The sequence below is a fragment of the Benincasa hispida genome, chromosome 4 (genome assembly GCF_009727055.1).
Source record: "Benincasa hispida cultivar B227 chromosome 4, ASM972705v1, whole genome shotgun sequence".
Taxonomy (NCBI): domain Eukaryota; kingdom Viridiplantae; phylum Streptophyta; class Magnoliopsida; order Cucurbitales; family Cucurbitaceae; genus Benincasa; species Benincasa hispida.
The window spans coordinates 32,766,705-32,794,022 of NC_052352.1; the positions used below are offsets into that span (position 1 = coordinate 32,766,705).

The 27,318-nt window shown below is 36.7% G+C and overlaps 1 protein-coding gene across 2 annotated transcripts; it reads right to left on the minus strand.

Moving 5' to 3' along the window:
• Positions 1-138: 138 nt before the first annotated feature.
• Positions 139-25,871, minus strand: LOC120075428 (dihydrolipoyllysine-residue acetyltransferase component 1 of pyruvate dehydrogenase complex, mitochondrial). 2 transcript variants are annotated; one of them, XM_039028810.1, is made up of 23 exons: positions 25,519-25,871; positions 24,144-24,197; positions 23,935-24,002; positions 23,829-23,862; positions 23,210-23,256; positions 23,064-23,108; positions 22,845-22,918; positions 22,416-22,485; positions 21,734-21,925; positions 21,593-21,637; positions 21,391-21,464; positions 20,320-20,389; positions 19,696-20,094; positions 19,235-19,295; positions 19,037-19,081; positions 18,859-18,942; positions 18,245-18,321; positions 18,105-18,167; positions 17,887-17,957; positions 13,508-13,568; positions 1,238-1,298; positions 1,068-1,148; positions 139-565 (listed from the first exon to the last, which is right to left on the minus strand). In XM_039028810.1, exons 2-23 carry the CDS (start codon positions 24,181-24,183, stop codon positions 507-509), a joined length of 1,821 nt encoding a protein of 606 aa, XP_038884738.1. In that variant the 5' UTR covers positions 24,184-24,197; positions 25,519-25,871; the 3' UTR covers positions 139-506. The 2 variants fall into 2 exon arrangements, with proteins under 2 accessions (XP_038884738.1, XP_038884737.1); XM_039028809.1 differs by having other exon boundaries at positions 23,948-24,002; positions 25,519-25,870.
• Between the last annotated feature and the right edge of the window lie 1,447 nt (positions 25,872-27,318).

The following is a 27,318-nucleotide window of genomic DNA, read 5'->3' on the forward strand; positions in this document are numbered from 1 at the left end:
CAAGATTACCGATTTTTCATTTAAGATTTATGAGTTTAATTATTTAAGGTATTATAATTAGAATAATTTCTAACCAATTTACGTAAAAAGCTTCTGTCCTCGACAATGACTTAAAAACCAGTCATTCTTGGTCGAGAATGAGAGACATCGTCGTAAATCACCAATTTCATTTATTCCCTCAAAATATAATGGAGATTGGTGCCACACCAAAAGCATCCAAAAAAATTATTCAAAATTTTTGAAAGAAAAACAACAATTATGCAAAAAGAACTCAAAAGACTCATCCTTTTATGCATCATTATTCCTTGACGGACAGAGTTGGGATGATGGAAAAGGTTGCTTAATATGCCACCTTCAAGTTTGGTTCTCTTGACGACGCCAGTTCCAATCTTGTGAGAATCAACAATACTTTATGTAAGCTGAAAAGAGAAAATCAAAGGAATAAATACTTCCATATTTTGAGTAATAAAAATCCATCTGCTGCCAATGTTGATCTCGAAGAAACACTACAATAGCAGTCTCTGGATACTGCTGAAGTTTGCTTGTAGAGCTGAGAGGAATTCGCCTGCAAAAAAGACACATTTTAAGTAATTTCCCTTGAACAAATTATTCTGAGGTTGCCATAATGTAGTTGCTCTATAATAACAGTTAGATGTAGATTAAAAAAATCTGAATGTTGATAAAAATTTTAAATACTTCTCTCTCATGATCCAACGTACCTGCTATCATTAAATAACTTCTCCTGCCTAAGATAATAACCTTGGTAATTTTTTGTATGTAAAGCATTAAGCAAAAACAAACCACACCTTCCATTTGTTAATTTTGGGAATAAGCTAAGGGTTTCTTGTGGGTCATTCTCCTTATCAATTGGTTACATGAAGAAATATTAAAGAGACTAACAAGGACAAGTTATCTCCGTTTGTCAAGGATGACAATCATTCTAATTCTAGAAAAGTGTGAGCCAGTCCAAATTAGTTTAAAACATTGGAGAAGATTCATATCCATCAGACAAGAGAAGACAAGAAACCAGGTAAAGAAGAGCTTGAAAAACTACAACAGTTTTGTACCTCCAACTTTTCCATCAAACACTCGATGGTCGGCCGACAATGTCAGATTCATTTTATTGACCACCACAGGTCTCTCAACTCCTGGATAGAAGTATAACCAAAATTACTTGGCTAGTTATTTGTATACTCAAAACTTTCATGGTTGAAAATATGAGGAAGAAGTTTTGTACCATCATTTCCAATTATCGGTTCAACAACTTTGTTGCCTCTACCTACAGCGAGAATCCCAGCCTGAAAGACATGAAAGCAAATTTACAAGGACATACAAAACTGAAAAAAATGATGCTTTATTTAAGCCAGCCATCCCTGAGGGTAGAAGGGTTTATCCACATACAAAACATAAAACACATACTGAAACCGACGAGCATTTGAAGCTGCTCTTACTAGATAATCATGAATGCAAAGAATATAACCATTAAACTTTCAGTTTCATATGCTCTTATGTCTCGTTGTAATTTGAGCATTAGTCTCTTTTCATTTCATCAATGAAAAGTATTGTTTCCCTTTTTTTTTTTTTTTTTTAAATTAAAGTTTCCAAATGTATTCATTAAATAATTTATATTCAAAGAAGAAGGGAACACATGATGTACATGAAAAACCCTAGAGGAGGAAAAACCATGATAGAAGAGCTCTTTCTTATTATTTTCAATAATATCATACAAGACGGAACCAAGATATAAATAGGCTGTAGATAAAACCCTAATACAAAAACAAGAGAAAACTAGGTCAAAGTAAAAACCAAATGCTCCTAAGGCCAATACGTAACAGCTTCTTATTTTCAACACTCCCCCTCAAGTTGGGGCGTAGATGTCAATTAGACCCAACTTGCTAACACAAGTATCAAAGTTTTGCCTGAGTACTGAGTAGTCCTTTAGTGAGAACGTCAACAACTTATTGACCAGAAAGGATGTAGGGAATACAAATATAGCCACTGTCCAGTTTTTCCTTGATGAAGTGTTTGACGATCTCTACATGTTTTGTTCTATCATGTTGCACAGGATTGTTGGCTATACTAATAGCTGCCTTGTTGTCACAATAGAGTTTCATAGGAGTATCACTATCTTCATGAAGATCAGACAAAACTTTCTTCAACCATATCTCTTCACATATTTCCAAACTCATAGCCTTGTATTCAGCTTCAACACTGCTTCTAACAACCATGTCTTGTTTCTTACTTCTCCAAGTAACAAGATTACCCCACACAAAGGTACAGTACCCTGAAATCGATTTTTTGTCTATAACAGATCCTACCCAATCGAATCAGTGTAAGCCTTAATGCATCTCCTGTCGGTTTTTCTGAACATCAGGCCTTTCCCTAGTGCAGTTTTCAAATATCTCAGAATCCAATTTACAACCTCCATATGTTTTTCGTAAGGTGCCTGCATAAACTGACTAACTATACTAACAGCATAGAATATATCCGGTCTAGTATGAGATAAGTAAATCAATTTTCCCACTAGACATTGGTATCTCTCTTTATTAACAGGAACTTCGTCAACAGAATTTCCCAGCTTAGCATTGAATTCAACAGGCGTATCAACCGGTTTACATCCAACCATCCCTATCTCCTTCAACAAATCGAACGTGTATTTTCGTTGAGAAATAGAAATCCCTTCTAAGGAAATACTTTAAACAAGATCCTTAATCTCAAATTCATCAGCCATTTTCTTTTTTAGTCTGGTAATGTTAACGACATCAAGTTGGTGGGGAGGCCAATCTTTGTTAATTGCTACTGAAAGAAGGACTTGAATTGCGTTTAGCTTCGCTACAGAAGAGAATTTCTGAGTAGTCTATTCCATAAGTCTGAGTAAACCCTTTAGCAACCAATCTAGCCTTGTACCTATCGAGGGTTCCATCAGACTTATTGTTGAGAACTGTTGTATTTGCCCCAGGGGCATTTTAGTCTTTTTACATTTCTCTACTTTTCTCTGTATTAGGGTTTGCCCTAGTCTATTTATATGTTGGGTTTGCGGTGTTTGTAGTGGAAAATAATAAGAATTCTTCTATCGTGGTTTTTTCTCCCTGGTCTAGGGTTTTCCACATAAACCTTGCATTCTTCTTCTTCATCCTTTCTTTATTTCAATATGGTATTAGAGTAGGGTGACAAAACCTTAGCCATCATAGAGGAAAACGTAACTGATGAAGGAACCACTGCTAAAACGATTAATGTAGCTGTCATCTAGGTTGCTGTCGATAAGTATCTTTGATCGATCCACATCAATCCGGTGCACAAGCGACAGTCGCACGGTGTCCAACCGCCAACTGGAACCGATCTAGCTTCATCTCAATTCGACGCGGTGGTATTAAGGCAACGATTGACACTGTTTGAGCTGGAGACGCGATCGAGCCAGATTCCATCGCTGCCGCAGCCGACCCACCCCAAGTTCTAGCCGCTCCACCATGGCGCAGCGCTGCTCCAGCTGATAATCGCCCTGAGTTCTGCGCTGGTCTAACTGACGATCACCCCTTACTCCACACAACTGTACCAGCCGTCGATCGATGCTTCAGCCACCGATCTAGGTGAAGTGTCTTCTTCCCTTTTTGGTGGACAGTAACCACCTGCGACAACCGCCTTCAGTCTTCCTCAACATGTGTCGGCCAATCATGGTGCTTTGGGGTGGATGGGTCTTTCTCTGGTTAGGGTCCAACAACAATTGGTTAGTCTTCAACACCAGATTGTTGCTCTTGGGGTTGCCCTTGGAACCAACACAACTCTTTAGTCAAATCCTGTTAGCTCCAACCTTTCTTCCAATCTACCGTTTATTAAGAAAATCCGGTAACTCCTTTCCCTAATTTACCTACAACAAATGTTTTATCTAGTGCTATGGGAAATTCTATAGGGTTCATTATTACAGGGGAGAAGTTGCATGGCCAGAATTATTTTTTTTTGTCTCAGTCAATCAAAATGGCCCTCGAGGGACGACATAAGTTTGGTTATCTCACTGGTGAGATACCTAGACCTCTACCAGGAGACCCTCAAGAGTGCATCTGGAAGGGAGAAGATTCCTTACTCTGCTCTCTCCTTGTGAACAGCATGAAGCCTCAAATAGGGAAACTCTTGATGTACTTTGCGACTGCTCGAGATATTTGGGATGTGGTACAAAAACTATACTCTAAGAGGCAGAATGCGTCACGTTTGTACACCTTGCGAAAACAAGTTCACAAGTGCAAATATGGGAACATGGACGTTACTTCTTATTTCAATAAATTGTCTCTATTGTGGCAGGAGATGGATTTATGTCAAGAGATTGTCTCTGCTCATGCAGTGGGATTCAGTATTCGAAAATTGAGGAAGTTGATCGTCTTTATGACTTCCTGGCTGGATTGAACTCCAAATTTGATATTGTTCGTAGTCGAATATTGGAATAAAGACCGATACCATCTCTCATGGAGGTTTGTTCTGAGGTCCGTTTAGAGGAAGATAAATCCAGTGCTATGAACAGTTCTGTGATTACTGCTATAGACTCCGCTGCGTTCAGTGTAAAATCTTCTAGAACTGATGGTGACAAGCAGAATGGTAAATCTCCTCCAATATGTGAACATTGCAAGAAACCGTGGCACACTAAGGATCAGTGCTGAAAGCTACATTGGTCAACCCCCCAACAACAGATGTCACCCTCTGAATGACAAGTTAAAGTCTGGCCGAGCACTCGTAGGTGAATCTACTGATGATGTATCACAGTCTCTAGTGACCAACCAGAATGACCCAGGTACTGTTGGGGTCGGTACGATTTTCCAATCAGGTACTCCTCAATCTTTTAGCCTTTTTATTGAGGGAAAAAACTATGGATACTAGATTCAGAAGCAACAGATCACTTGACTGGCTCATCTGACCGATTTCTCTCATATTTTCCGAGTGCTAGTAATGAGAGGATTCAGATAGCAGATGGGTCCTTTGCTCTTGACGCAGAGAAAGGTCATCTCTCCCCTTTCCGGGGTTTGATCTTAAAGAATGTGTTGCATGTTCCAAAATATCCAACAACTTGCTGTCTATCAGTAAAATAACTAGGAATTTAAACTGTCGAGTTGTTTTCTCACAAGATACTGCTTTGTTTTAGGACTTGAGCTCGGGGACGACGATTGACACTACCCGGCATGATAGGGGCCTCTATTTCCTTTCTGATGATGCTACCTCTAGGAATATTTCTAGGACTAGTTTGTTATCTTCATTGTCAATTTCTAAAAAAGATTATTTGTTATGGCATTTTCATCTTGGTCACCCAAACTTTCATTATATGAAATATTTATTTCTCCATTTATTTCATAATGTGGATATTTCTTCTTTGACTTGTGATGTGTGTATACATGCAAAACAGCCCCGGGTTACCTTCCCTTCTCAGCCTTACAAACCTTCCCAGCCTATCCATCTAGTCAATAGTGATGTTTGTGGTCCTTCAAACGTCACTACTTGTCCGAGAAGTGTTGGTTTGTAACTTAATGATCCCACCCGTCTTACATGGGTGTTTCTTCTCACTGACAAATCAGAAGTGACATCTGTTTTCCAACAATTTTATACTACAGTAGAAACACAGTTTAACACCAAGATTGTCATTCTTCGGAGTGACAATGGCCGAGAGTTCAATAACACCCTCTGCGAGTTCCTGACTTTAAAAAGTATTGTCCATCAAAACTCAGGTGCTTATACTCTATGAAGCACAGACACATATATAGCTACATGATACAGATACGATTGGATACGGAGATTCGTCAATTTCTAAAAAACTAACATACGGATACGTCTAAGGATGCGTCATTTTTTTATATATTTTTTTAATATATATATTTCTAAAAAACGAGGATATTGATACGTTGAAGATAAATTTTTTTCTTTAAAAAAAATCTAGGATATAGATAAATTTAGCATACAAGTTAATAACAATAGCACAAAATAGAATATAAACACTGAAATACAATACAAAAAAAAGCAACATCTAAGATGTTGAAGTACAATAGTTAATAAAATGCAATAGAAAAGTGACTCATATTGCAAAGAAGAAGAAGAAAAAGATTAGAGATAGAAGTATGAAGATAAACGAAGAACTTATTGTTGAAGATATTCAAATGGTTTATATTTTGGTAGACTTTGTGGGGATTCAAATGTGAAGATGGGGATTAGATGATTCTAATCTAGGGTTTGGTCCGTTATTTTTTTTTTCTTTTAGTTTTGGACTCGAGTAGTGAGTTTTTTAAATAGGTTGCCTAATTTTAGATTAGGAAAGATTAAATGAGTTACAAATCACGTGTCAGATACGTATCTGGAAAGTATCTGAAAGTATAGATACATCAAATCGCGTGTCAGATATGTATCTAGGAAGTATATGGAAGTATCGGTATCCGATACGTGTCTGATACTGATTCTTTGTCTCACATGAAGTATCTGTGCTTCATAACTTATACTCCTCAACAGAATGGGGTGGCTGAACGGAAAAATCGTCATCTCATTGAAGTTGCTCGGTTCCTCATGCTCCCTGCATCTCTTCCATTGTATTTATAGGGAGATGTTGTTCTAACTGCAGCCCATCTCATTAATCTGATGCCCCCCGTGTTCTCAAATTCCAGAAAGCTCTTGAATGTTTCAAAGAGTCTTACCTATCCACGCGTCTAATTCCTGATGTCCCTCTTCAGGTGTTTGGTTGTACTGCCTTTGTCCATAGTCATGGTCCTCACCAAACTAAATTTGCTCCTCGTGCTCAGAAGCGTGTTTTTATCGGATATCCTCTTCACCAGTAGAGCTAATAAGTGTTTCCATCCGTCCTCAAGGAAGTACTTTGTCTCTATGGATGTCACTTTCCTTGAGGATAAACTATTTTTTCCCGTTAGTCATCTTCAGGGGGAGAATACTAGTAAAGAGACTAACTTGTCTACATATTCTGTTTCGTGGACTTTCTTCCTGAGTCTATCCTAGATACAAATAACACTGTCCTCCCTACTAAACAAGTGCCCTGGATAACATACTACAAGAAGAATCTTAGAAAGGAAATAGCGTCTCCTGTTATTCCATCGGATATTGTCCATGAATCGGAACCGGCACCAACTCAAGTTCAAGGTACTTCTGTTCCTGATAATACTGATGAGTGTGATGAGTGTGTTAAGAGTGATGTGATTGAAAGTGATGAGATTGTTCCAGACAACGACAAAGTTACAGATAGTAATGAATCATCAGGGGAATTCAGGAGGAGGATTTGCCACGAGTAAGCAAGGATGACCACCGTTCTCTTACTAATGAGAGGTCTGGTAAAACAGGAGATTATGATGTCACTTTTGATATACCTATTGCTCTACGAAAAGGGACTAGGTCGTGTACCTATTCCATGCATAGTTTCCTTTCTTACAGTAACTTGTCTTCTGGGTTTAGAGCTTTCACTACGAACTTGGATACTGTAACAATTCCAACCAATGTGCATATGGCCATAGAGATTCCAGAATGGAAGGTTGTAGTTACGGAAGAGATGAAATCTCTTGAGACGAATAAAACGTGGGACCTTGTAGCTCTCCTTAAAGGGCATAAAACTGTTGGGTGCAAATAGGTGTTCACTGTTAAGTATAAATCTAATGGAACTCTAGATAGATACAAAGCTAGATTGGTTGCTAAAAGGTTTACTCAGATGGATGGAATCGATTACTCGGAAACTTTCTCTCCAGTGGCAAAACTGAACACGATTCGAGTCCTTCTCTTAGTGTGGCCGTTAACAAAGACTGCCCCCTCCATCAACTTGATGTGAAAAATGCATTCTTGAATGATGAATTAGAAGAAGAGGTCTATATGAGTCCTCCTTCTGGGTTTGAAGCTCAATTTAATCATCAGGTTTGTAAACTCGGAAAATCCCTATATGGTTTGAAACAGTCTCCGAGAGCTTGGTTTGACAGGTTCACCACCTTTGTTAAGTCCCAGGGGTTCATTCAGGGACATTTTGATCATACCCTGTCCACAAAGAAGTCAACATCGAGAAGGATGGCTATTCTAATCGTGTATGTTGATGATATCGTTCTGTCAAGAGATGATTCCGCAGAGATTACCATACTAAAATAGAAAATGGCTGATGAATTTGAGATTAAAGATCTCGGGAGTTCGGGATATTTTCTTGGAATGGAGATAGCAAGACCGAGAGAAGGAATTTTCAACAAAAATACACCCTTGATCTGTTGAGGGAAACAGGGATGATTGGATATAAACCCATTGATACCCTTGTTGAAGTCAACGCTAAGCTAGGAGATTCTGTCGATGGAGTTCCTGTTAACAAAGAGAGGTACCAACGTCTAGTAGGAAAATTGATTTACTTATCTCATACTAGGCTGGAAATATCCTATTTTGTCAGTATGGTTAGTCAGTTTATGCAGGCACCTTACGAGAAACATATGGAGGTTGTTACTCGAATTCTGAAATATTTGAAATCTATTTAAGAAATATGATAGGAGATGCATTGAGGCTTATACTGACTCTGATTAGGCAGGATCTGTTATAGACAGAAAGTCAACTTCAAGTTATTGTACTTTTGTGTGGGGTAACCTTGTTAGTTGGCAGAGTAAGAAGCAAGGTGTGGTTGCTAGAAATAGTGCTGAAGCGGAATATAGGACTATGAGTCTGGGAATATGTGAAGAGATATGGTTGAAGAAAGTTTTGACTAACTTTTACCAAGACAGTGATGCTTCTATGAAACTCTATTGTGATAACAAGGCTACTGTAAGTATAGCCAACAACCCTATGCAACATGATAGAACTAAACATGTGGAGATCGACAGACACTTCATTAAAGAAAAATTGAACAGTGGCAATATTTGTATTCCATACATTCCTTCAAGTCAACAAGTTGTTGACATCCTCACTAAAGGGTTACTAAGGCAAATTTTGATACTTGTATTAGCAAATTGGGTCTTAATGACATTTACGCCCCAACTTGAGGGGGAATGTTGAAAACTGTTGTAGTTGCCCTAAGGGCATTTTAGTATTTTTTATATTTCTCTACTTTTCTTTGTATCAGGGTTTGACTTAGTTTATTTATATGTTTGGGTTTGTGGTGTTTGTAGTTAGTGGAAAATAATAAGAATTCTTCTATCGTGGTTTTTTCTCCCTGATCTAGGGTTTTCCACATAAACCTTGCATTCTTCTTCTTCTTCTTTCTTTATTTCAATACTTATACTTTACAGTTAACACCCCTTTGCACCCAAATGTTTTATGCCCTTTAGGGAGAGCTACACGATCCCACGTATTATTTTTTTCAAGAGCCCTCATCTCTTTCGTGACTGCAACCTTCCATTCTGGAACTTCCATGGCCATATGTATATTGTACAGTATTGTTACTGTATCCAGACTAGTAGTAAACACTCTGAACTCAGGAGACAAATTACCGTAAGATAGAAAATTGTGTATGGGATACTTAGTACATGACCTGGTCCCCTTTCTCAAAGCAATGGGAATATCGAGAGAGGCATCATGACCCTTTGTTTTGTCAGATCCCTCATCAGTAAGAGGATGGTGGTCACACTCCATTACCCAGCAGACTCTCATCCTCCTGTGTTTCTTCTGGTGACTCGTCACTACCTGCAATTTTGTCATTTTCTGGGACTACCACCTCAATTTTGTCACTCTTAACCACATCACACACATCATCCTCGACACACACATCAATATTATTAGAAATAGGAGTACCTTGAGTTTGAGCTGGTGCCGGTTCCAATTCATGGACTGTAGTCGGTGGAGCAATAGGAGACACTATTTTCTTTCTAAGATTCTTTCTGTAGTACGTTATCCATGGCACTTGTTTAGTAGGGAGGACAGTGTCATTTGCACCCGGGATAGGTTCAGGGAGAAAGTCCGTAGGGACCGAGTATGTAGACCAATTAGTCTCTTCACTAGTACTCTCCCTCTTGAAGAGGACTAACAGAAAAGAAAGGTTTATTCTCAAGGAACGTTATATTCATATAGACAAAGTACTTTTGTGAAGACAGATGGGAACACTTATAACCTCGTTGGTGAAAAGGATACCTGACAGAGACATTTCTGAGCACGAGAGGCAAATTTAGTGTGGTTAGAACCATAACTATGGACAAAAACAGTGTATCCAAACACTCGAAGAGGAACATTAGGAATAAGACACGTGGTTAGGTAGGACTCTTTAAAACATTCAAGAGGTGTTTGGAATTTAAGAACATGGGAAAGTATTCGATTAATGAGATGAACTGCAGTCAGAACGACATCTTCCCATAAATAAAAGGGAAGAGAAGCAGAAAGCAAGAGGGATCAAACAACCTCAATGAAGTGACGATTTTTCCGTTCAGCCACCTCATTTTGTTGAGAAGTATAAGCACAAGAACTTTGATGGACATGCATTTAGAAGCCAAGAAATTATGAAGAGTGTTATTAAAGAACTCACGACCATTGTCACTACGAAGTATGGCAATTTTGGTGTTAAACTTAGTCTCAACTGTAGTATAAAATTGTTGGAAAACAAATATTACCTCTGATTTATCAGTGAGAAGAAACACCCGTGTAAAACAGGTGTGATCATTAATAAAGGTCACAAACCAATGTTTCCCGGACGAAGTAGTGATGTTTGAGGGACCATCAACATTTTGAAATAAATGGGGAAATAAATACTTCATATATTGAAAATTGGGATGATCAAGAAAGAAATGCCATAACATATAATCTTTTTTAGAAGTTGAAAAACAAGAAGACAACAAACTAGTTCTATAACAACTCCTAGAGAAAGCATCATCAGAAAGAAAATAGAGTCCTCTATCATGTCAGGCAGTGCCAATCGTCGTCCACAAACTCAAGTCTTGAAATAAAACAGTATCAGGTGAGAAGATAACTCGACAATCTAGATCTCTAGTTAGCTTACTGATAGATAATAAATTATAAGATATTTTTGGGACATGCAACACATACTGTAAGGTCAAACCCTCAAACGGAGAGAGATGACCCTTTCTCGCAACAAAAGCAAATGACCCATCTGCAATCCGAATCTTCTCATTACCAGCACTCGGACAATATGAGAGAAACTAATCAGATGAGCCAGTTAAATGATCTGTAACTCCTAAATTTGGTATCCATGGCTTTTTACCCTCAATACTCAGAAGACTGAAGGACTGAGAAGTACCTGATTAGACAATCGCACCGACCCCAACATCACTAGGGTCATGTTGGTTATTCACCTGAGATTGAGGCTGTGAACCACCATTTGTAGAATCACTCACAAGTACTCGCTAGGATTTGACTTATCATTTGAAGGGCGACGTCTGCTATTCGGAAGTCGACCATGTAACTTCCAGCACTGATCCTTAGTGTGCCACGGTTTCTTGCAACGTTCACACACTGGAGGAGATTTACCATTTTACTTGCCTCCATCAGACCCAGATGATTTTGCACCAAATGCAGCCGAGTCAGTGGTATTGACAATAGGATTGTTCATACTAGATCTATCTTCCTCTAATCGAACCTCATAACAAACTTCCATGAGGGAAGGTATCGGTCTTTGTCCCAGTATTCGACTACGAACTGTATCAAATTTGGAGTTCAGACCAACAAGAAAGTCATAAACACGATCAACTTCCTCAATTTTTGAATACTGAATTCCACCACACAAGCAATCCCAGACAATTTCTCGACATGGATCCATCTCCTACCAGATTAAAGATAGTTTGTTGAAATAGGAAGTGACATCCATGGTTCCTTGTTTACACTCATGAACCTGTTTCCACAAGGTGTACAAACGGGACGCGTTCTGCCTCTTAGAATACAATTTTTGTACTGGATCCCAAATATCCCGACTAGTTGCAGCATACAGTAAAGGTTTCCTATCTGTGGTTCCATGCTATTAACTAATAAAGAGCGAGCAAGGAGTCTTCTCCTTTCCAAATGCGCTTTTGAAGATCTCTAGGTCGAGGTCGAGGTCGAGGTATCTCACCAATTAGATACCCAAACTTATGATGCCCTTCGAGGGCCATTTTGATGGACTGAGACGAAGAGAAATAATTTTGGCCATTTAGCTTCTCTCCTGCAATGAACCCTGTAGAATTTCCCATAGATCCAGATAAAAAATTTGCTGTAGGTAAATTTGGGAAAGCAGTTACTGAATTCTTTGAATACATCGGTAGACCAGAAGAAAGATCTGAGTTTACAAGATTTGTCTGAAGGTTTATGGTAGTCCTAAGAACTGCCCCAAGGGCGGCAATATGTTGTTCAAGCACCAATTGTTGTTGGATCACCATTAGAGACATACCCATCGAATCCGAAGCACCATGGTTGGCCGACACGTTTTGAGGAAGGCTAACAGTGGTTGTCATAGGTGGTTGTTGTCCACCAAAATAAGAGGATGACTAACTCGTGAGATCGGCAGAAGGCTGCAATGTACTAGACGACACCGATAGCAACACTGACGAGAGGATTGGATGGGTCGGCTGCAATGGAAGCTGCGACTAGGGCTGGTGGGTCGATAAGGCATGGAGCTGACTCATCTACGTCAGGTGCTGGGCCAGATTTGGTTGCGTCAGGTGCTGCTCAGGTGGATTGGCTCCGATGGCTCAATTGGGCAGCTGGACACCATGCGACGGTTGCACCGGCATCGGGCTGAGATGGGTCGACCGAAGATATTTATCAATAGCAGCCTGAGCAGCGACAGAGGTGATGGCAGTAGCGGCGTCAACAGTTTCGGCAGTGATCCCATCGTAGGCTAAGGTCGATGGTTGATTTTCGTCAACAACGGCTAGGGTTTCATCACCATGTTATGATACCATATTGAAATAAGAAGTGAACACACGATGTATGTGGAAAATCCTAGACCAGGGAGGAAAAACCACGATAGAAGAGCTTTTTCTTATTATTTTCAATACTATCATACAAGATGGAACCAAGGTATAAATAGGCTGTAGAAAAAATCCTAATACAGAAACAAGAGAAAACTAGGGCAAAGTAAAGGACTAAAATGCCCCTAGGGCTAATACATAAGGTAACAGCCCCCTTATTTTCAACAATTTATATAAACAATTTCTTCCGTGCTACTTTCAAATGTCCACCTAGACTTGGCTCTAACAGCGAGAACCAACATGGCCTACTATACATGTTCATTAAATAGTGATCTTAATAAGATAAAACTTAGAAACATGAATATACGATAGCATATTGTTCTGTTAATTCATCAAAACGAGGTAAATCAGGAAATTGAAACAATGGTTTTCAATTAGAGAATGAATTCATTTGTGGAACCTGAAAAAGAAAAAAGATCGACATTCAAACCTACCATTTGAAAACTACGGAACAGAGAAGGAAAAAGAATGAAATAAAGAGAATCAGTTTCCATAAATCAGATGATCTTTATATAAGTATTTCCATCTCTAAACTTGGAAACTCCGAACTACATGCAGAGGTCAGTAAGTGTAAGGCTATCCAAACTGCACAGAGAAAGAGAGAGAGAGAGAGAGAGAGAGAGAGAGAGGAGAACCTGTGGAGGGTTAATTATAGCACAAAAATTATCCACTGGGAACATCCCTAGATTTGAAATGCTGCAGAAAGGACAAAAATGCAAGTTAATCGTTGATGCTTCCAACAAAGTCTTTAAGCAATAGAGCAGTGTAGTAATTTATGGATACATCTGACAAGGAGAGTTGGAGATTAAGTTGTAATGGCTGTATTAGATGACAGCTACACAATTACATCATAGTTTGAGGAATACAGTTGGATATTCCTGAGGCAATTCGGCAAGGGATTCAACCCTTGCCGAATTGCCTCAGGAACTCAACTCTTTCTTGGAAATTTGTGACATTGTCCTGTCATAATCAGGATCGACTACTGCCCTTCTGCTTATGTTCTGATACAAAAATTAGTAAATGAAGATTATCTCATGGAATATTAGGGGCCTTGGCGATAAAACAAAAAGATTGGTTATAAAGAAACTCCTGAGAAAAATAAATCCGGATGTTGTTCTACTCCAAGAATCAAAAAAGGACAGCTTCAACCTTCCTTTCATAAAAAATATTTGGAGTTCTAAGGAGGTGGGTTGGGCATTTGTGGAATCACAAGGCAGATCAGGGGGCATTCTTTCTTCGTGGGATGAAAGCAAGATTGCAGTTTTGGAGGTCATCAAGGCAGAATTCTCACTAACATTAAAATGCAGCACCATCTGTAAGAAAGTATGCTGGATTTCCAATGTATACGGACCAAACAATCATAGGGAAAGAAGAAATCTGTGGGTTGAATTAACCTCATTAGCAGAAAGATGTGAAAGTGCTTGGTGTATTGGTGGGGATTTTAACTGTATCCGAAGAAGACAAGAAAGATTTCCAATGGGAAGAGCAACTAGAGAAATCAGACAATTTAATAATTTCATTAGAAATACAAATCTACTTGAAATTCCTATGTCAAATGGAAGATTCTCTTGGTCATGAGAAGGATAAACAGTCTTAAGGTCGCTCATTGACAGATTCTTCGTCACAAGTAATTGGGATGATATATTTGAAAACTCAAGAGTCTCAAGGCAAGCTAGACCAATTTCTTACCACTTTCCTCTTTTGTTTGAAGCTAGAGCTGTTGAATGGGGTCCCTCCTCTTTTAGATTTTGTAATAGTTGGCTACTTAACAAGGAGTGTTGCAAAATTATTGAACGATCCTTAAGTTTGGAAAATCAGCAAGGGTGGGCTAGTTTTGTGTTCTCAATCAGATTAATAAGACTGAAACAAGCCCTTAAAAGATGGTATTTGGAGCAAACCAAACAGCAGAAAGCTAATGAAGAGGCACTATTAGAAGAAATTCGAAGAAGAGATATGATAATGAAGTGTCAAGAGGAACCCTCTCTTGAGGAAGATTTAAGAATCTCCCTAAAAGCAGACTTATCCCTCTACCAAACTGAGGAAAGAGATCTTATTCAAAAGAGCAAACTGAATTGGTTACAATTGGGAGATGAGAATACAGCCTTTTTCCACCGTTTCCTTGCAGCCAAGAAAAGGAAAAACCTAATAACAAAGTTAATCAATGATCAAGGGGAAGCTACAAAGACTTTCAGAGAAGTGGAAACTCTAATTATAGACTTTTATAGTAATCTCTACTCAAAATGTCAAGGCTCACGATATATACCTTAGAATTTGAGCTGGCCAAGGGTCTCTTCAGATCAGAATATGGGGCTGGTTTCCAGATTTAATCTGGCAGAAATTAAGGAAGCAGTAAAGTTGTTGGGAAGAAAAAAAGCTCCAGGACCGAATGGATTCACCATTGAATTTATCCTAAAATTCTGGGATTTACTAAAGGACAATCTAAAGAGTATATTTGATGAATTTTACCACAATGGAAAGCTCAATTCTTGCATCAAAGAAAATTTTATTTGCCTAATCCAAAAGAAATCAGAGGCAGTTTTAGTGAAAGACTTCAGACCTATTAGCCTATCTACTATAATCTATAAGATTATAGCTAAAGTTCTTGCAAAAAGACTCAAGAAAGTAATGCCTAGCCTTATAAGTTCAACTCAAAGTGCTTTCATTAAAGGAAGACAAATCCTTGATCCGGTCTTAATAGCTAATGAGGCAGTAGAACACTACAAAAGTAAGAAGAAAAAGGGTTGGATTTTAAAGCTTGACCTTGAAAAGACTTTTGATAGAGTGGATTGGGATTTTCTTGAAAAAACCCTTAAAGAAAGGAACTTCCACCCCAAGTGGACATCTTGGATTTTGGGTTGTATCTCTAATCCAATGTTCTCTATCTTCATTAATGGAAGGCCAAGAGGAAGAATTAAAGCTACAAGGGGAATTAGACAAGGTGACCCCCTCTCTCCCTTCCTTTTCCTTTTGGTTAGTGACTTGCTTAGTGTTTTGGTTGCCAGAATCCAAGAAAAAGGTCTGTTTGAAGGCTTTGCGGTTGGGAAAAATAAGATTCAACTCTCCATTCTTCAGTTTGCTGATGATACTCTACTATTTTGTAAGTACGACGATGACATGCTAAACAATCTTAAAAAATCTATTATTTTGTTTGAGTGGTACTCAGGGCAGAAAGTTAATTAGGAAAAATCTGCCATTTGTGGGGTAAATATTGAAGATTCAAAGTTGAAGGCAGTAGCTTCAAGGCTGAATTGTCAACTAGCACACCTTCCTTTCTTATATTTGGGTCTCCCTCTTGGGGGGCATCCAAAGAAATTGGTGTTTTGGCAGCCGGTCATTGATAAAGTACATAAAAAACTTGACAAATGGAGAAGATACAACTTATCAAGAGGTGGAAGAGCTACCTTGTGCAACTCAGTCCTTTACAACCTCCCAACCTACTACATGTCCTCTTTTGGGGTAAGGTAATCATTTAGCAAAGTGGGAGCTAGTCTCTAAAAAACAAGCAGATGTGGGGCTCAGTCTTGGAGGATTAAAAGCTAAAAACGTGGCTTTACTAGCCAAATGGGGTTGGAGGTTTCTAAAAAAGCAACCCTCCCTGTGGTGTCAAGTTATTTCAAGTATCCATGGTAGCAGCCAATTTGGTTGGCACACTTCTGGCAAGGTTCATTGCAGTCTTCGAAGCCCTTGGATAAGTATTTCAAGATCTTGGTTGAATATTGAGAATTTGGCAGATTTTAAGTTGGGAAATGGAACCATAATTGCATTTTGGCAAGACTCTTGGCTGGATTCTTCTCATCTAAAAGACAGATTTCCTTCCCTTTTTGGCTTAACATCACTTCCCAACGGTTCAGTATCACACTTTTGAGATTATCACACCTCCTCATGGACTCTCAACTTCAGAAGAGCCCTAAAAGATGATGAGATTCTAGAGTTCCAATCCCTATTAGCATTGTTGGTTAAGCAAAAATTATTCAATAGTGAAGACACTCGCATTTGGTTCCTTGAAAATAATGGCTCTTTCTCAGTTAAATCACTGATTAATCACCTATCTGTGACCACCCTAATTTCAGCCAGTCTTCAAAAGGGCATTTGGAAGTCCAACAGCCCTAGGAGAGTTAATATAACAGTTTGGATAATGCTTTTTGGAACCCTAAATTGTTCCTCGGTGCTGCAAAGAAAGCTGCCTTGCTACTCTATCTCCCCCAATTGGTGTGTCTTTTGTAAATCAGCTGAAGAAGACCTTCAACACCTATTCTTTGACTGTTGTTTGGCCTTCAATTGCCGGAAAGATTTCCTTAATTGCTTCAACACCTCTTGGGTCTTTGATATTTCATTTAGAAGCAATGTGCAACAACTACTTTCTGGTCCTATTCTAAAGAAATACTCCAATTTACTATGGATTAATGGGGTAAAAGCAGTGCTGGTTGAAATCTGGTTTGAAAGAAACCAAAGAGTATTCAATGGGAAGGAAACTCCTTGGTTTGCTCACTTTGAGGCGGCAAAACTCAACGCCTCTCTTTGGTGCTCCCTTTCTAAATGCTTTGAAGCCTATTCTTTGTAAGACATAAGCTTAAATTGGCAGACGTTCTTTCAATTGGAAGACTAACTGAAGCTCCGACGATAGTGACAGCAGCTTTTCTTTTCTTAGTATTCTTAACTGTCTTAATTTCCTTGATGTACTATAGATCTTTGTAGCTTGGTTCTTTGCAACTTCAGTTTGTGAAGCTTTTCCTTGTATTGTCTCATTAGAATGCTCTTTTGTTAGCCTTTGACGGCTTTTCATCTATGATGGATATGATGAGGGTGCTATGGGGGTGTCAACCTAGTTGAGATACCCAGGTGCACCTACTAATCCTTTGGTTTCTTGCTTGGTTCTCTGTATTCGCCTTTTTTCACAAAGTACTCATCTCTTGTACTAAATTTTATTGATTAATAAAGGATGTTTCCTTTTCAAAAAAAATTAATGTTATCATGCTATAGTCAGTGTATTTGCTCAGCTGATATGCATAATCACCTGAAAGTGCCTCCTTGGAATTCATCTGGTTTGAGCTTCCCTGCTCGGGCCTTCTCAGCTAACTCCTTGACCTAAATCAGATACATGATAACTAAGAATTAACAAACAAAAGGTAGAAGTAATTTTACATTTTTACTGAATACACAGTTTGCTACATAAAAACAAAAAGTAAATGTCAACCTCTGACGACAAGGATATAAAATAAGTAAAGATGGTACCTCTGAAGAAATTGCCGATATGGTCTTCAAATCGGCATTCCTCACAATTGGAGTCATTAAGCCCTGCAAAGTTTAAATATTTAGTCATCAGCCCATTTATCGATCATAAATAACTAATGTTGAAAAAAAAATGCATATACCTTCTCAGTAGCAACTGCAATTGATATGTCAATAGAATCACAGAAAACAACTTCCCCTTTCTCATCGTCCCAATAAGCTGTCATGCAATGAATATTTTAGTTTCAGACAGTTTTACAGTTGAAGGACTGAAACCAATTGCAAAAGCATGCACACAGTACTGCATGTCATGTCCAGAATTTATCATTCAATGTTTTGAGTCCAGAAGTTTGTCACCGCCTTTATTTTGAATCAAAAAAGTAATTTCACCACTTTTCTTTTTTGTGTGTAAAATCATACTGTGACCAGTATTTTCTAAAGCTCGAGGTGCAATAAAGCGCAATAGACTTCTAAGGAGAGAAAACATGGTTGAAGTGGAAATATGAAAAAAAAAAAAAAAAAAAAAAATTCTCTAAACATGCATTTAGGCTTACTAACTTTGATTATTTTAGTTAATAAAGAAGACAAAAAAACCCTGCTTATTACTATTTTTTGAAACTAATGAAAAAGCCCCAAGGCATAGGGCTTTGAGCCTTCCCCCGAGGACTTTTTAAAACAATGACTGAGTCCACTCTACTGCCAATTGAAGAGAGAAGCTTGACACCCAATAACATTTTGCAAGATGAATTGTAGTTACCATTGGCTCCACGAACATTTCTTAGAGCAACTGCTACGGCTTTGATGACAATATCATTCACGGAAACCTTGACATCATGCTTCTCTGTAGAATTACAAATAATGTTGAGTGGATAAATGTTGCCGAAAGAGTAAGCCAACGGAACAAATTAAACCAAGTAATAGTTCAGATTCCAAACCTTTAAGATCTTTTCTAAGTGAAAGAAGAGGATCCAATATGACATCTGATAACAAAAAAAGATAATGATAATAATTATTATTATTATTATTTTAAAAAAAAAAAAAGAGAGAGAGAGAGAGAGAAAAAAAGGTCAAGTGCATCAGAAGTGGATGAATTGAATTCTTAATATGTATGTGTTGTGCCAAAATCCAAGCACCTGTGGACAAATATAGATGTGGTGTATTTTGTTTTGATTCCAATAATCTTTTAGCAATCACCTGCAAAACCCATATTGTAATAACGATTTTATGAGATGAACAATTATTTTAAATGACAAAAGTGCTGAAAATATTTACACATAATAGTAAAATATCACAGTCTATCTGCGATAAATCGCGATATACTACTATCTGTGTATATCATGGCATAGATAGACACAAATAGTAGTCTATCACAGTCTATCACAATCTATCGCAAATAGATAGTGAAATTTGCTATATTTGTAAATATTTTGGTTCATTTTCCTATATTTAAAAATAATCCTATAAGATACTATAACAATTATTAAGTCAAAGCAGGAGAGGGCAAGGGAGGAAATAAAAAATGACATGTTTCACTCCTAGTCCAACCAATTACTTCAAGTATGGAATTACTGCTAAAACAAAAGAAATATGAAACCTTGCGAATTTGACTATTAGGTAAATCTTCAAAAGAATCAGATTGCTTTATTGAAGGTTTTGATTCTGATGAGACTGTGGAAGAAGCCTGTGCACGGACCTCAGGAGATCTTTTATCTTTGGACAAAGAAACTTTTGACAAACCTTTCCCTGATTTAATGGCAGCCAGAACATCCCCTTTCAACAGTGTTCCATGAGAACCTGATGCCTTCAATGATGATGCATCCAGACCATGTTCCGCAATTAACAACTTTGCAGCAGGACTTATTCTTGCAACAGTACCTCCTTTTGATGTTCCAACATCATTTTTAACAGTAGTATGCGCAGGTTTGTCCTCTTTAATTCCTGAACTACTACTAACAGCACTTTTTACAGATTCAATATCTGTGGGGTCTTCAACCTTGCCAAACAGACAACTTAACGTTACACATTGGTTCAGTAAGAAGAGAGTTGTCCATAATACTAAGAACATTTGTAGAATTTCTCATCCATTAAATATGTAAAAACACTGTGAATAACACTTCACAATCACCAGTATAATTTGATTGCATTGGATATAATTTATAAATTCATCCTCAAGAAACAGCAAAAATAAGTTATAGAGAGCAGGCATTTTGACGCTTACTGTAATTGCAATGGGTTTTCCAACAGCCACATCCTTCGAGCCTTCGGGTGCTAGTATCTTAGCCAGATACCTACAGGTTATGTTACACCAAAATAATTGAGAAGTTCTATGATAGAAGGAAAAGCCCATCTTATTATTAATGAGAAAACTACTCAACAGCTCCAGTCTAAAATTAACCAACAGATAAGAAATAGTCACTACAAAATATGAATTAGTCGCTTAAAATTCATAAAACAAAATGCCAAACCTCTGATTTTGGTAGGAATTTCCAACTTTCTACTTGGTGTAGGGCATATGACCATGTAACTTGAAACATATGTTCATTTCACTTTTTACTAGCATTTGTTCACATGTGCCGAGTGGTTTTCTTTCCAACGTGGTCTTTGCTTAGGGTTGGGGATCCTTCAGCATGTAGTTCTAGATTTGATGTATTTTTAGCCCCTTTCGAGAGTTCTCGTTACAAGATCTTTTTTTTTTTTTTTAAACGGGGAAAGGAGAGGGAAAGAAAATAGAAGAAAGAAGAAAAAAGGTGGTGGGGTGGCAATCATGGATGGAGGGAGAAAGAAGAGGGTGGAGGGAGAAAGAAGAGGGTGGAGGGAGAAAGTGTAGAGAAAAACATAAAAGTAAAAAGATTTTAAAAATTAAAAAAAAAAACTAATACTATATATTTTTTAAAAATAGAGCATCATGTCAGTTCTCTATTGGTAATTAACGAAAAATTGACGGTAGGGACCAAAATACTATCAAACTCAAACTTCATGGACTAAAATGTCGAGTTTGAAAACTCGTGAATCAAAATGCTACCAACCCCAAACCTAAAGGAACGAAAGTGTATTTTCCCAAAATAGAGTGTTAGGTAGTACTTTTTTTTTAAGAGAAACATAAAGTGTTAGGTTATACTTCAAGATTATTCTTAATGATTAATGAAACCCTAGTGTAATCATGGTTACATGAAGTCCTAGAAAGTGTATGCCGTTGAAAACTACAAACCATACTGGAAATTTCTATATGCACTCATGTGCACGAGCTTTACTGCAAGTAGGTTAAACCCATCATATGAAATGACATTACCCTTCTTCAAGACTTTCAAATTCAAGGGTAGCCTTGTCTGTCTCTATCTCGCATATTACATCACCCACCTCGATCTGTGAGATAATAAAGGGAATAAAGTAGGGTGAAATTTCACACGATCAAATGGGAAAAGGAATAACAAATAGAAATGTCATCAACCTTTCTATTTTAAAGAAAATTTCTTGAGAAGCACATTACAAACCTTGTCCCCCTCCTTCTTTCTCCAAGTAGCAATATTACCTTGGTTCTGAAAGAAACATGCGACCAGCAATCTCAAATTGCAAAAGGAAGAAGGAATAATAAGTTGTTAGCCTTAGCAGGAATGGGAAGTCAAATTTATTACCATAGTTGGAGATAAAGCTGGCATTTCAAGTACAATATGAGGGGGTAGTTTTGATGAATTTATCTCTACAGAACTAGCTTGTGCCCTGTCCTCATTTTTATCCTGTTGCTCCCCTTCCGCATCATCTTTAATGTCAGTTGCACCTGATACATCATTGGCAAGGACCCTATTGATATCTTCTGGATCCTCAACCTTGATGATATTGTAATTGGTTAGCCCTAACACACTGCATAATTGACTAATGCTTAAAATAAAATACTTGAAAATGCTTAAAATCACCATAAAACAGTGATTCAAATACAAAAAATCAGCCTATCAAACAAACTTTCAAAGTACCAAAAGATTCCACAAATGACATATAATTGAAGGTGCCTAATGGAGATGAAGCTAGTAAAAAAAAACATTAATTGAGCTCTAAGTTTCACTTTCCCATGAGTCAATTTCAATCAAAACAATAAAATGATATGCATAATTTTCATCTTCCAAATTTTCACAAGGGAACGGTTTTCCAAACAGTTGTAGAATGATTAGGGAGAGAAAACTTCGACCATATTTCGCGTCCAAACTCTTTAATCAAATCTATTACAGTAAAGAGATTACCCCGCCTTAAGATGCAAAGGAAACAAAAGTATATGGTAGCTTTGTTAATAGTATTGACATATTTTGAAATAGAAACAATTACCGTGATTGCAATGGGTTGTCCAACTGGGACATCTTTTGAACCTTCAGGAACCAATATTTTGGCCAAGAAACTGAAGAAAGCCCATAACCAAAAGTTATTATGCCTCAAGCAGTCAATGGAGACAGAGTTAAAGAAAATCAAAGCAGTTGCTGTAATTTCAAAATAAAAACTACAGGGGATAATCATTGAAAAACAATTTTGACGCATGCCCGATTGTCTCAAGGTAAAGTACCAAAAAGGATTACTTTCTGAATTCACTGATGACAAATTTTGAGATCTACAATAATCATAGAATCGTTATAGTTGAGGGTTATTCAAGGATTACTTTCTGACTATGAATACATGTCCTCCTCTTGAGGTCAGATGTTCTAATTCTCACCCTCACATTTGTCTAACTAAAAGAAACAATGTTATAATGACTAAGATTACCCCTCCTCGAGACTTTCAAACTCTAGAGTAGCTTTGTCTGTTTCAATTTCACACAGGACATCGCCAACAGCTATCTGCATGTTAAGAAAACATTAGCCAATGATGTCAACAAAGGTATTCAATGTTGAAAGATGAATTTTCACTTTCATGAGTCATCTCTAAATCATACAGAGATAAATCAATAATACAGGTTTATCCATATAAGGATGTTATACCGACCTTATCCCCTTCTTTTTTCCTCCATTTGGCAATATTACCCTGATTCTGTGGAAAGCAGAAACAATTTGGTAATGAATGATAATAATTGGGGGAAAATTCAACAACCAAAAAATCAGCTGTAACTATTCGTAACTTCTGATATATACCATTGTAGGTGATAGTGCAGGCATTTCAAGGACGGCATGTGAAGAATCTGAAATAATAGTCAACTTAGAGTCAGAAGATAATCCATGGACATAATGGAGAGAATCCAACAAATCGTGTTAAAATAACATGAAACCAGGAGTTGAGAGGCAATTGTATAGTGGTTTTAGGTTTGAGTAAGAGTACTCAAGAGAGGGAGGGTCCAAGTATCATGAATAACATGGGATATTTGTATTTTTTAAACTTTCGATATTATTTCAGCAATTTGGGTGGGTTCTATCATTGTACAATCATGCATTGTAGCATGCACACACTTCTTAGCATTTTAATTTTTAAGTGGTTTGCAAACAATTTTAATAATGACCTCGACCCGAGTTCTTGACGTAGTGCTGCAAAAGCATCACTGAAGCAACAAGATTATTATTACAATTTTCTCATCATTTTACATCATCCTAGTATTCCCCTGAGCAAAATACTAACGGCTTCTGTAGAATGCCAAACTACTGAAAATTATGAAAGCTGAGAGAATAGACCATTACTATAAAGTACTCTCTTGCAACATAGACTTTTAAGTATTTCAACACTGGAACACGAAGCGAATAACACACATATAGACAATACCTGTGGTTGAGAAAAACCTGATACCAACTGACCGCTGAAAATGAAAACATGGTTACAGATTAGAGAATGCTTCAACTAAACAAGTCAAAGACTCAAAATTATGCACCTTGAAGGCTAACCTCCAGATGCAATGCTCGACCACAAGCTCCAGTGAAACAAGAAAAGGATACAGGCCTATCACATTTATTTTCAGTTGGTGAGTCAAAATGGTGAGAAAAAGGTGAAGAGTAAAAATATTGTGGCAGTTACAATGCCTGGTATAATTAGTTGGGTTAGTTTTTGCACAAAACAATTATAAACAGTAGATATGCAAACCTAAAGAGGGAACCATCACCAGCAGAAAACCTTTGTACATTCCAAGTGCTGTACCTGAAAGATCATGCTCACACAAATTCAAAGTTCCATCCATAAGGATAGATCAATTTTCAAGGCAGTAACAAAGATTTCCCTTTTCTAAATGCACTCAGCATCAAAAAAGGTAGTGCCATTCGCTGAGTTTGGAAAATAATTCTGCAAAAAAAAAAGAGTTAAGCCAGTGCATGAAAAGAAAAACCAAGTCGAGGACTAGAAGATCTCGTCCAAAAGATTTTACTCACTTTAGCAACTTAATGTACAGATGGGGCAAGATTCAGATTATATAATTTTTATCCAATTGAATATGCCCATGTTATGTATGTTAGAATGTTATTTCTTTGGCTTTCCAGATACTCTTATATTTGCTAGAGTTGACCATTTTCTGATACTTAGATTTGAACCTCGTTTTACTAGGATTCAAAATATCAATAGAACAAGCTTTCCAAAATGTTACTGGACAATTGCATCATTTTATTTTCCTATAATCTTCCTTCATAGTTCATAGATCAATTTTGTATATTTTATTGCCAAAACAATGTCTAAGAAGGATGAAGTGGCTTGCAGTGCAGCAGAAAATCTGACCATATAAGTTGACCTGTATTTACGTTTCATTGTTGCACTAAAAAAAAAATTAATATAATTTTACTCTTTGTATAGGTTACTGTTAGTTACAACCGTTCCTTCCAGGCTTCACCATTAAGATTATCATCAGTAAAATTAGTTTGAAGTGTTAGCACCAATTTTGATATCAGACCTTCTTCATGAAAGAGGACCTAATGGCGAGAAAAAAGGCTGCCACGACCTCCAAAATGGACACAGTTCATTCCAGTTTGGAGTCCACTACACCAACAATTTGTTCTCCAGAAACTTCAAAATTTAAACCAACGGAAGATTCTATTGGAGAGTTTCAAAGAAACAGGGAGGAAATAAAACACATTCTGGGAACAATAGCTCAAGTAGAAAGAATTGAACTTGAGATTAAATCAACCACGTGGTCAGGAAAGAATTGGAGAGATATTCTGCTATAAAAGGAAAGATATCAAAGAAAGGGTGGAGCTCCAACATTTGGGATATCTCACGGAGGCAGTGAATTGACCACCAAGATATCATACAAATTCAGCATTTTTTAGACTCGTCATCAACGGTTCCTCCACCACTAAACCAAACTGATATTTGACATCTTAAAACACTCAATCAAACGAAATTTTGCCCAACCGAATCAGAATATCAATTTTTTTCCCAACAACCACACATACCAAGTCCACACAGAAACAAAGAAGATCGAGCATATGATAAGAAACTAAAATCCAACAATGATTCGGTCTAAAACCCATACCGAGAAATGTATCTGGAGGAGATAGGTGAAGACGAATGGAAAGCTCCTAGACGAGCTTGGAGAAGAAAGCGAGCGCGGCCAATAACCGGATCGCGAAGCCGATGAAGCGACATAGTGATCCTCCTTCAGAGAACAGATTCAGATGGAGAAATCGCGTATTTTGACTTGGCAATATGAAGAAAATTGGGGAACCCCAATGGCGGAGGTCGGAGCAGATTCACCGGACGGCCGCTTGTGAATAGAATTCCCGATTGAATTTGATTCTCTATAAACGAAAAATATAATACAGATTCAGCATAAAAACATATTTGGAGTCTTAAGCTCAAACTTTTCGTCTTGACAAAACTTTTTTATGTTCCATATTCCAATTATGGAATATGTTAAGAAAAATCTTTAAAATAATAATGATAATAAAATAAAAGGGGTCTTTTTAATATAAAAAATATTTAAAAATATTTAGTAAAAAAATCCAAAATTACAAAGTAGTTTTAAAAATTTTTACTATAAAATATAAATATTTTTAGAATTTTTCTTTTTATAAGAATTTCTCAAAATAAAATTTATACTGTGAACCTCGAAATTTGAAAAAATAATATATATATATATGTGTGTGTGTGTTTGTCAAAATCGAGTATACCTTAGTTAACATATGAGTGTACTAACCAAGATATTTGTGGTTTTTATCTTTTGATACCATTGTTTGGTATAAGGTTTTGGGGTTGAACACTAGAATCTCATATTCCCACATTCTCTTTTTTCGTGAATAAGTGTCTTTATAAATATGTGAGTTTTTTTTTTTTTTTCTTTTTCTTGTTCATTTACATTTTATTTTGAATATGGTTATTTAATCAAAATCAGTTGATACTAATTTACCCTAACCAATGCAAAGAATTATTTAACTATAATAACTCAATAATATTTCATTAAAATATATATTTAATTCAATTTACAAATCGAAATTCAATAAATGAATGAATCTAATGTCTTGTTTTATCGAAATTTGTAGTAATCTACCTTAAATATATTTAGTTAGTTAATAAATTAGTTAAATCAAGTTAGTACAAAAATTTATTTTTCAATAATCACAATCAATTACTTATTGATTATTCATCATTCACTTTTATTACTTTTATTTATAGTTAACATGTAATGATTATAAATTTTTTTAGTATTATTTATTAATATACTTTATTAACCTATCATATTTCTCGCAATTTTTGCTCTTAGGTGTATAATATATTGTTATTCAAGTATATTTTTTATATTGATTAATTTTATTTATAATAACTAAACTAATCCTTAGTAATTAAAAATAGTAAGTATTAAATTAAATTAATACAAAATTCATTAAATAGACTGATTAGTTCACTTTAATAACAAAGTAGTCATTTTTTAAATATTTATAATTAAAATTATTATTTCATTCTTAATTAATAATTTTTTTATCAATATATTGAAGGATTGTTTTTAATTATAAGAAATGAACTCACTCATTTATAAATATAGTAAAATGACATTGTCTATCAGTGATAGACCGCAACAGATACTGATAGACATCTATTGGTGTCATTTCAAGTAGTCTATCACTATAGACAGTGATATTTTGTTATATTTGAAATTATTTCTAACAGTTTTGTCATTTAAAAATTTTGATTTCATTTTTCATGCACGATTAAACACAATCCTTTTTTATTTCTATACATCTTATAATTATTTTCAAACAACTTTTATTCATATCTATAAAACCTTAAACCAAATGACCTTTAAAATTGTTGTATCAATTTTCATCCAAAACTTTTA